This window comes from Dipodomys spectabilis, unplaced genomic scaffold (genome assembly GCF_019054845.1).
Source record: "Dipodomys spectabilis isolate Male_0828 unplaced genomic scaffold, ASM1905484v1 ptg000175l, whole genome shotgun sequence".
In the NCBI taxonomy this organism is placed as follows: Eukaryota; Metazoa; Chordata; class Mammalia; order Rodentia; family Heteromyidae; genus Dipodomys; species Dipodomys spectabilis.
In genome coordinates, this window is record NW_024870852.1 from 13,072,880 (window position 1) to 13,084,111 (window position 11,232).

Consider the following 11,232-nt stretch of genomic DNA (forward strand, 5'->3'; position numbering starts at 1 on the left):
TGTTAACTTGATGGTTGGTGGGGGCAGTAATAGGGTTTGAATTCATTCTTGAGATTGCTAAGGAGGCCCTCAACCACTTGAGCCACACCCTCAGCTAGTTGGGTTTTGTTTGTTTTGTCAACTGTGGGGATTGAACTCTGGGCCTGGGCACTGTCCCTCAGCTCTTCAGCTCAAGGCTAGCACTCTACCACTTGAGCCACAATACCACTTCCAGATTTTTCTACTTACATGGTATTGAGGAATCAAACCCAGGGCCTCATGCGTGCAAGTCAAACACTCTACCACTGAGCCACCTTCCCAGCCCCACTCAGCTATTTATAACAGATAGGGTCTCAAGTTTTTGCTTGGAATGGGCCTCACAGACTTTGATCCTCCTACCTACAGCATCCCATGTAGCTGGAATGTCTCTAGGATATTATCTGAAACAAACTCTCAGTTTTTGTCTGGCCTGGTCTTAAACCATGGTTCTCTCATTGTCTGCCTCCCAACTAGCTACAAATAGGCATGAGTTCTGCCTGTGACTATTTTCTGATACCAGAAATTAGCCACAGAATAATTGCAAAATGCAGAGAATTTTAGTATTCATAGACCTGTATAATTGGCAAGTTTATAGTGCATTTCACTGTAAACTGCCCCAATAATGACCTTCATTGTGATACTTGTTCGTGTTAGCATTGTATTTGTTTTTTGCTACTTTAGCTGTTTGACTTTTTATGGCAAGCTAATATTTTTATTAAGAAAACAAAGGACAATGTCAGACACCTTGTACTCATACTGTTTTGTAGAATGGGAACTTCTTTGTACAACTACTTAAAGATAATAAAAAAAAATTTTAAAGAAAACAAAGGAACATGAAACAACTGCATTGAGCAAATAAAACAAAATGGGGTCAGATACAATACAGAGGGCTTATTTGAGAGCCTGGTCAAGCAGAAGCATCCCAGCTTAACCCTGTGTTTGTGTTCTTCTATGTGTACAGGGCAGCTGTGAAATCTTGAGGCTGGTAGACCTTGCCTCCTCACTTTCCTATTACAAGTGGATCTGGCAGTGTCTGGAGCTGATAGACGACAGACCTCTGAGGGCTCACCTCAAGGGTAAGCCAGATGGCCACATCTGTCAGCCAGCAGCACAGCAGGGAATATCCAGGCATCGCCTGGCTCTAGTTTCCAGCCCGAAGAATTCCAGACATCTGGAGCTCAAAGGGCCAGACAGGATGTCTGGTTTGATTCCTTCTTCTACCAGTCATGGGAACCTGGTTTTTAGGCCCTGCCTCCTTTCCAGCCTCTTCCGTTGTGCTCAGCAGGTTCTGCCTTGTGGCTGTCTACTCCTTGCCTCACACATCCTTTTCCCTCCCTTTCCTCTTTTGCCTAGATCATTTCTGCCATTTAAATTTTAGATTAAACATTCTTTCCCCCAGGAATTCTCCCTGATTCTAATGCTGGATCAGCATCTTCTTTCCTCATTATAGCCCATTCACGTACTCTGCTTTTCTCTTCTATGCCATTTAACCCCACTGAAATATAATCGACTCCAAGATTATTAAATAGCTGTCTCCTTGGAATTTAAGCCCTATAAGGACTTTATATTCTCAGGGCTTAGGGCCATTCCTGGCATCTAGTAGCTACTCAGAAGCAACTCAGTTAGCTACTGTGTCTGGTTTTAGATGCATCCCAAGCTGCAAATGTTCATAGACAATCTCTAGATTCTACCCAAACTCATAAATACATTAATAGGGGTAGCAGCATTAATGATTGTATACCAAGTATCTAGCTTAACAGTTTATATTAGCTTTTCAAGAAGGTGTGATTATATCTCCATTTGACAGGTATAGAAACTGAGGAAGAGCAGTGACTCTTTTCTTCAGATCATAGGAGTAATAACAATGGAGGACTTCAGAGTCCTGGCCCAGCTGATTCCAATGACTAGCACCCTTTGTGATGTTGGACAAGTGACTCTGTTCCATATGCCATGTCCTCAGGGTCTGTAAAACATGAATTACAATCCTACCTTATAGGATTGTTAGAATATTAAGCCTGCTAACATACAAAACTCTACCTGGATGCATTAGTTACGTTAGTTATCATTGTCATGTGGCTACAGGGAGGCTGAAATGAATGATGTATATTCATGGGGCTTAGTAAATGTTTACTAGATGTCAGTCCTGTCATTTTGTCTTTTCTACTGCCAAACTACTAGAGATTTTGATAATGTCATGTTTTCATTGTCATTCAGTTCAAAATATTTTTCAATTTCCCTTTTAATTTCTTCATCTTTGACCCATTGAATATTTAGAAAGGTTTCCAAATATTTTGGGACTATTCAACCATCTTCCTCTTTTTGATTTCTAAAATAAAATACTTTGGGTAGTTGGAATGTTTTTAGATATATAGAAACTTGTTTTATGGCCCAGAATATAATCTATTTTGGTAAATGCTTCATTTACATATCAAAAGAATATGCTGCCATTGGATGCAATGTGCTATGAATGTTAATCAAAGTTAGTCTGTAGCCTTAGTCATCTGTATCCTTCCTATCTTTCTCTACTTGCTATATTGATTGTTAATAAAGAGTTGTAAACATTTCCAATTGTACATAATTGTAGATATATTTTCTCCTTGCATTTCTATCCTATTTTGCTTCATGTATTTTGAAGTTTTATCTTTTAGAGAATTGATGGTTAGACTTGAATTCTGTATCACTATAAACTTAATTTCTAAGGCCAGGCGCTGGTGGCTCACACCTGTAATCCTAGCTACTCAGGAGGCTGAGATCTGAGGATCTCGGTTCAAAGCCAGCCCAGGCAGGAACATCCATGAGACTCTTATCTCCAATGAACCACTAGAAAATCAGAAGTGGCGTTGTGGCTCAAGCGGTAGAGCGCTCACCTTGAGCTGAAGAGCTGAGGAACAGAGCCCAAGCCCCACAACCAACAATAAATAAATAAATAAAATTAATTTCTTTGCTCTAAAACCTTTTTTGGGGGAGGGAGGACCAGTCCTGGGGCTTGAACTCAGCTCAGAGCTTAGGCACTGTCACTGAGTTCTTTTTGCTCAAGGCTAGTGCTGTATATCACTTTTAGCCTTAGCTCCACTTCCAGTGATAATTTGGAGATGAGTCTAACAGACTTTTCTGCCTTGGGCTGGCTTTGAATTGTGACCCTCAGATCTCAGCCTCCTGAGTAGCCAAGATTACTGGGGCTTGAACTCAGGGCCTGGGCATTGTTCCTGAGCTTTTTTTTTTTTTTTTTTTTGGTCGTGGGGCTTGAACTCTGGGCTTGGGCCCTGTCCCTATGCGTTTTAGCTCAAGGCCTACTGTTTGAGCAACAGCGCCACTTCCAGTTTTCGAGTGGTTTATTGGAGGTAAGAGTCTCATGGACTTTCCTGCCCGAGCTGGCTTTGAACCGTGATCCTCAGATCTCAGCCTCCTGAGTAGCTAGGATTACAGACGAGAGCCACCCAGCGCCCGACTCCCTAAGCTTCTTTTGCTCAAGGCTAGTGCTCTACCACTTGAGCCACAGCACCACTTCTGGCTTTTTTTGTTTATATGGTACTGAGAAATTGAACCCAGGGCTTCATGCATGCTAGGCAAGCACTCTACCAATAACCCACATTCCCAGCCCTCTTTTTTTTTTTTAATACTAATTTAGCCACTTCTTTTGATTTAGTTTAACTTCCTTATGATTAATATTAGTTTGATATATCTTTTTTGTATCCTTCTATGTTTATTTTATTTGTATGTGTAAAGTGAATTTCTTGCTGGAGATAGAGTGCTTGCCTAGCAAAATGAAAGGCCTTAAGTTTAAATCCCAGTGCTGAAGGAGCTGGGGGCAGGGGTGAAGTGGGGGTTTTAGTTTAGTTTTGTTTTTTTTGTGCCAGTCCTGAGGCTTGAACTCAGGGCCTGGATGCTGAACCTAAGCTTTTGTGCTCATGTCTAAGTACTCTTGAACCACTTGAACCACAACTCCATTTCTGGCTTTTTTTAGTGGTTAATTGGAGATGACTCTCACAGACTTTCCTGCCTGGGCTGGCTTTGAACTGCAGTCCTTATATCTCAGCCTCTTTGAGTAGATAGGATTACAAATGTGAGCCATGGTGCCCAGCTTAAAGTGCATTTTCTTAGCAGCAGTACAGAAAAAAACTAGGTTACTTCTTTTTTTTTTTTTTTGGTTGGTCGTGGGGCTTGAACTCTGGGCTTGGGTGCTATCCCTGTGCTCTTCAACTCAAAGCGAGCACTCTACCACTTGAGCCACAGTGCCACTTCCGGTTTTCTAGTGGTTTATTGGATATAAGAGTCTTACGGACTTTCCTGCCCAGGCTGGCTTTGAACTGAGATCCTCAGATCTCAGCTTTCCTGAGTAGCTAGGATTAACAGGCGTGAGCCACCAGCACCCTGCTAGGTTACTTTTTTTATTATTATTAGTCAGGCTTTTCTCTCTCTCTCCTCCGATCCCTTCTCCCCTTTCTTCCTCTCTCCTTCTCTCCCTCCCTAGCAAGCTCCCTCTTGGCCCTTCCTAGCCACCTCTCAACCCTGGCCTAGGCAACCACTTTCACTATACATTAGGCTTCTCTTTCCTGGGGTTCCATGGAAGTGGAATCAACCAGTTTGAAGTCTTTGGTGTCTGGATTCTTCCACTAAGCATACTATTTTAAGCATACTATTTTAGAGTAGTTGATTTGTTCATTATTTCCAAACAATATTTCTTTTCAATAACTGTATGGAGGGCCTGTTATATGCTAGCATTATCCTAGGCATCTACTACTTTATCTGTAATTCATTCTTTCTCTTTTTGTTAGCATACAGTTAGTGTATGAAGGGGTTTCATTGTGATATTTCCATACATGCAAACTCAGCCCCTCTGTTACCCTGTAATTCTTTCAATAATGCTGTGGAGGCAGCAGCAGGAGTGAGCGGGGCTCTACAGATTACATGATTTAACCAAAGTTCTGTGCCAGTCATCCCGCCCCACTCCCTCTCTTTGGTGCAGGCACTGGGGCTTGAATTCAGAGCCTGGATACTATACCTGAGCATTTTAGCTGAAGGCTGGTGCTCTACCATTTGAGCCACAGCTCCACTTTGGGCTCTTTGCTGCTTAACTGGAGAATAGGTGTCTCATGGACTTTCCTGCTCAGGCTAGCTTCAAACTATGATCCTCAAATCTCAGTCTCCTGAGATTTGTTAGGAGGATTACTGATATGAGCCACTGGCATCTATCTCACCCATCTCTTATTACTGTATCTTCCCCAATATTGAACCCAGGACCTTTTTTATGCTAGGCAAGTACTGTACTATAAACCCCCTTTGTGTCCTAATTTGGAAGGCCAGTTTGAAAGCCAGGGAAAATATGATCTATTAATAGAAAGATACAAGCTTTGAAGCAAATAGATCTTAGTTTAAATACAACTTCAACCCTATTCAAGGCAACTTGTTATCTGTGATGTTCATATTACCTCTTTTCTGCCTAATTGTACTTCTCTGGATGGAAAGTTCAAGCATAGGGTACACACCAAAGGACATTACATGGAGGCTATCATGTTTTTCTTTTCTTCTACATTCTCTTATTGCCATGTTATTGAAGGCAGGTTACTATAAACTACACTGTTACATTGCAAATACCCATTTAATGTGCTTTCCTGGGCTTTCTCTAACAGAACCATATCCTGAGAAGAGATTTAAAGAATTCCAGATTAAATCATATCCTCTACAGGACTTCACTGCTTTGAAACTCCTACATCTCCAGAAAGCTTGTGAGCAAGAGGGGACAAGTTTAAATGAGAGGTTCCAAGACCCAGAAAATACTCTGCCAAAGATAATGGGCCCTAAGATCAGGTAAGCTCAGCTCTTAGCAAATAAAAGACTTAGTGTGGCTTGGTTTTTTTTTTTCTCTTCCCAAGGCCTTATGTTTTCTAGCAGGCATTATCTCTCTGAGCTATATCCCCAGCTCTACAGATTTGATTGTAGAAGGGGTAATAACTTATAGAACAGAATGTCAGGGATTCTGGGAAGGAAGTAGAGGTGGCAGATAGGCTATCCCCAGCGGGGTGGGCACATGTAGAAGATAGCATAGAAAAGTCCTAAGTTTGACATCCAGGACCTGTGTTCTCTGCCTCAAACTAACAGGCCCACTGTTTTTTGGCAGTCAGCTACATCTTTTCTCTGACCTCAGTAACCCATTTAAGGAAAGCAGCAGGAAAAATCTTCTGGCTCTTTATATGTATTACTAGAGCTTCTTCAGAAATTCTGTTCTGCTAAGAGCACACTGTAGCACAGCAGATTAGAGCCTGATTATCAGTTGGCTCAACCCAGGTTCTCAATCTGGCTTGGACACATATTTTGGCTGTTGACCTCTCAAGTCTTATGTTTTTTTTTTTTTTTTTCTTTTTGGTCGGTTGTGGGACTTGATCTCTGGGCCTGGGCGCTGTCCCTGCACTTTTCAGCTCAAGGCGAGCGCTCTACCGCTTGGAGCCACAAAGCCGCTTCCGGTTGCCACTTCCTGTTTTCCAGTGGTTTATTGGAGATAAGAGTCTCACAGACTTTCCTGCCCTGCCCGGGCTGACTTTGAACCCTGATCCTCAGATCTCAGCCTCCTGAGTAGCTAGGATTACAGGCGTGAGCCACCAGCACCCAGCTTCAAGTCTTATGTCTTAATAGAAAGTCCCAGGGTTGTTGCAAGCCAGGCAAATGGAGTAATAACTATTATAGGTGACACAGAATGCTTCTGTACCTATTACTGTATTATCTAATTTAATCCTCACAAAAACTCTAGGAGTGCTATTATTATCACTTCATTGTTTAGGTGAGAAAACAAAGGGTACAGAGGGTGAGTTGCTTGTTCAAGGTCACAGAGGTAGGAAGAGCGAGTGTTCAAATCTGGGAAATAATCTTTATCATCCCAACAGCATAACCTTCTATCCCTTGTAATTTATAAAACCACCAAAGAAAGCACAATGGATTGTATGTGTGAAATTAAACCTACTATTAACAAGGTCTAGGGTCTGTAGCCTACCCAGGGAAACAGACAAATCACCTCTCCTCTGTCTTCCTGTCCAAAAGAGCCCCTAGTTTTGCTGCTGTAACCAAGGATATAGCAATCTTTTCCATTTCTAGACAGCTCTGACTCTTAGATATTCCTTCCTCCACCAAATAATCCTGAGTACCAACCCTTATCCAGATCCCTTGGACTCTCTAGACTTCTAACCCATCAGGCCTAGTTCCACTCATGAGATCATCAGCCCTTTAAGTAAACAGCTTTCAGGTGTGTAAGGAGTCCTTGTTCCTAAGTCTCCTCCCTATTCCACTTCTCCAGCTCCTGACTGTTTGATCTGTGTCAGAGCTTCATTTTGAATTTTCTCACCTTCAGGAGGCAAGGGTTCTCAGTGTGCAGTAGTCAGGGTGATTACTCAAACCTTATGAGCTGTGCGTTAGAGTTCTCTCTAACAAGCTTTCATGTTTCAGATCCAGGTTTCCTTATCCAATCAAATGTTCTATGGTCAATACCAAGTTTGGTGAGCTCCCCAAGGAGGCTGTAGTGGGGGTCTATATGAAAGTCCATACTGTGGAAGAAGGAGAAACTGTGGTAAGTGCACAGGGAGCTCTGTTCATGATGTAGTGTGTAAAATGATTGGGCTGGGAGTGTTGGGCACTGAGAGATTTAGAAACATCCCTCTATATTTGATGATACTTGGAAATACTGTTGATTTTTAAAAGGGTAGAAGTATATTGTGGCTATTTTTTTCCCAAAAAGTTCTTATATTTTGAAGATAAATGTCAAAATACTTAAAGATGAGCTAGGTATAATATAATCCCTATAATCCCAAAACTTGGGAGGCTTCACTCAGGAAGATTGTGAGTTCAAAAAGTCAGAATGGTGCTGGGAATGTGGCTTAGTGGTAGAGTGCTTGCCTAGCATGCATGAAGCCCTGGGTTCAATTCCTCAGTACCACATAAACAGGGGGGAAAAAGCTGGGAGTAGCACTGTGGCTCAAGTGGTAGAGCACTAGCCTTGAGCACAGAGAGGCTCAGGGAGCCCAGGCCATGATTTCAAGCTCCAGGACTGGCAAAAAAAAAAAAAAAGAAGAAGATTAGAAAGGTACACAGATCGTGTTGGGTGCCAGTGACTCAAGCCTGTAATCCAAACTACTCAGGAGGCTAAGATCTGAGGATCACAGTTCAAAGCCAGCCCGGGCAGGAAAGGCCGTGAGACTCTTATCCAATTAACCAGCAGAAAACCAGAAATGGCACTGTGGCTCAAGTGGTAGAGCACTTGTCTTGAACTGAAGAACTCAGAGACAGCTCCCAGGCCCAGAGTTCAAGCCCCATGACTGACCAAAAAAAGAAAAAAAAAGTGGGGGGAGGGAGGGGTATATAGGTTGGTAGATAGGTAGGTGGTGAGGGGGAAGGAATGATGCTTAGTTGTGGAATGTTTGCCTAGCATTTATAAGCTTTGGGTTTGAATCCAGCAAAACACACAGACACACACACACACACACACACACACACACACACACACACACACACACAATTATAGATGAAGTGATATTCCCACAGAACTTGCTTTAAAATAATCAACAAGGGCGCTGGGAAGGTGGCTCAGTGGTAGAGCGCTTGCATGAGGCCCTGGGTTCGATTCCTCAGCACCACATAAGCAAAAAGAAACAAAACAGATTTTTAACTTACATTTCTGCAGGCTAGAAGTCTAAAGTCACCAGATCATGTTCCTTCTGAAACACAAGATATTCCTTTCCCTTCCTCCCTCTCTCCCTCCCTCCCTCCCTCCCTTCCTTTCTTCCTTCCTTCCTTCCTCTCTCTCTCTAAATATAAAAATAAAATAATCAACAAGGCCACGCCAGTGGCTCACGCCTGTAAATCCTTGCTACTCAGGAGGCTGAGATCTGAGCATCATGGTCCAAAGCCAGCCCGGGCAGACAAAGCTGCAAAACTCTTATCTCCAATAAACCCCCAGAAAACCAGAAGTGGCTCTGTGGCTCAAGTGGTAGAGCACTAGCCTGAGCTGAAGAGCTGAGGGACAGTGCTCTGGCCCAGAGTCCAAGCCCCATGACCGACAAATAAATAAATAAATAATCAACAAGTAGTAAGGCAAGGATGTTCTCTGTTACCACTCCAGACCAACATTTTGTTTTGTTGTTTTTGTACTGGTCCTGGAACTTGAACTCCAGTCCTGTAGTCTTTGTGGGTTTTTGCTCAAGGCTAGCACTCTACCATTTGAGCAACATTTCCACTTCTGACTTTTTTGGTGGTTAATTGGAGATAAGTCTCTCAGGGTTTTCCTGCCTGCACTAGCTTCAAACCATGATCCTCAGGTTTCAGCCTCATGATTAGCTAGCATTACAGGCATGAGCCTGCAAGTGCCTGGCTCTTGTCCAACATTATCCTGAGACTCCTAGCAAGTCATACATTAAGCGGGGGGGGGGGGGGGGGGGGGGGGAATAAAAAGTATATAGGCAAGAAGGAAGGAAGAAATAAAATTGACTTTATTTTCAGACAACGTGATTATCTATGTAGATAATTCCAAAGAATCCATTTCCGAACTAGTAAGTAATTCCAATGAGGCTGGTGGATAGAGGATTGATGTTAAAGACAGTTGTTTTCCTTATTCTAGCAATGAAAATTGGAATTGAACTCAGGGCCGGGGCTCTGTCCCTGAGCCTCTCTTTGTTCAAGGCTAGTGTTTTACTACTTGAGCCACAGTGCCACTTCCGGCTTTTTCTGAGTAGTTTATTGGAGATAAGAGTCTCATGGACTTTCCAGCCCAGGCTGGCTGGGAATTGCAGCCCTCAGATCTAAGCTTCCTGAGTAGCTAGAATTATAGGCATGAGCCACTGGTACTCAACTAAAATGTTCAGATTCTTTTTTGTGTGTTTGTGTGTATGTGACAGTCCAGAAGTGGTTTGAACTTAGGGCTTTTGGATATTGTCCCTGATATTCTTTCTCTCAAGGCTGTTACTCTCCACTTAAGCCACAGCACCACTTCCAGAAAAAACATGAATTTCTGGGCTGAGCACTGGTGGGTAATCATTGCTACTCAGGTGTCTGAGATTTGAGGATTGCTAGGCAGACAAATCCAAGAGATTCCTATTGTTTGTTAGCCAGCCAAAAACTGGAAGTGGGGGGATGCGGTAACATAGTAGAGTGCCATCATAGAGCAGATAATCTAGGGAGAGCATGAGGCCCTAATTTCAAGCTGTCAGAACCAACACACACACACAAATTCTTAGCTATAAACCCAACAAAATATGTTGAGAATGTACATGCTGAGTATGTAGCTCAATGGTGAAACCCATACTTGGCATGTGTAAAGCACTAGGTTTGGTCCCCAGTACCTCTCTACATACACACACATCTACGTACACAAAGAACATATATGTAAAACTACATAAAAGATTAAAGAAGCCAAGGAGGCTAATGTGGTAGTATATACCTATATTCCCAGCACTCAGGGGGCTAGGGCAGAAGATGGGGATTTGAGGCAAGCCTAGGCTACATAATATGATCTTGTTTTAAAAGAAAACAAAGCCGGGTGCTGGTAGCTAGTCAGGAGGCTGAGATTTGAGTATTGTGGTTCAAAACCAGCCCTAGGCAGGAAAGTCTGTGAAACTCTTATCTCTAATAAACTACTCAGAAAAAGCTAGAAGTGCCACTGTGGCTCAGGTAGTGATAGAGTACTAGCCTTGAGCAAAAAGAGCTCAGAGACAGAACTCAGGCCCTGAGTGCTCCACAACCAACAACAACAACAAAAGATGAATAGAGAAAGTGCAGGGGACTTCAGGCACAGTAAAATTATTCTGTTTGACACTGTGATGGCAGAAATAAAGCCATCACTTTTTAAATTGTATAGAATTTATTTTATTTTTTATTTATTTTTGTTTAGTTGTGGGGCTTGAACTCAGGGTCTGGGTACTGTCCCTGAGCTCTTTGCATAAAAATTAATGCACTAGCTGGGCGCTGGTGGCTCACGCCTGTAATCCTAGCTACTCAGGAGGCTGAGATCTGAGGATTGCGGTTCAAAGCCAGCCCAGGCAGGAGAGACCGTGAGACTCCTATCTCCAATAAACCACCAGAAAACCGGAAGTGGCGCTGTAGCTCAAGTGGTAGAGCGCTCGCCTAGAGCTGAAGAGCTGAGGGACAGCGCCCAGGCCCAGATTTCAAGCCCCACGACCGACAAAAAAAAAAATTAGTGCACTACCATTTTGTTTTTTGTTTTTTGCGGTCCGGTCG

The 11,232-nt window shown here is 42.8% G+C and overlaps 1 protein-coding gene across 6 annotated transcripts in view; it reads left to right on the top strand.

The window, feature by feature from the left end:
• The window catches only part of Cnbd2 (cyclic nucleotide binding domain containing 2), a 41,592-nt gene that overhangs the window by 22,426 nt on the left and 7,934 nt on the right, over positions 1-11,232 (top strand). For all 6 annotated transcript variants that reach the window (XM_042694795.1, XM_042694796.1, XM_042694800.1 and 3 more), the window contains 3 exons: positions 980-1,094; positions 5,649-5,826; positions 7,453-7,573. In XM_042694795.1, the coding sequence (XP_042550729.1) occupies positions 980-1,094; positions 5,649-5,826; positions 7,453-7,573 (414 nt within the window). The remainder of the gene's footprint in view (positions 1-979; positions 1,095-5,648; positions 5,827-7,452; positions 7,574-11,232) is intronic.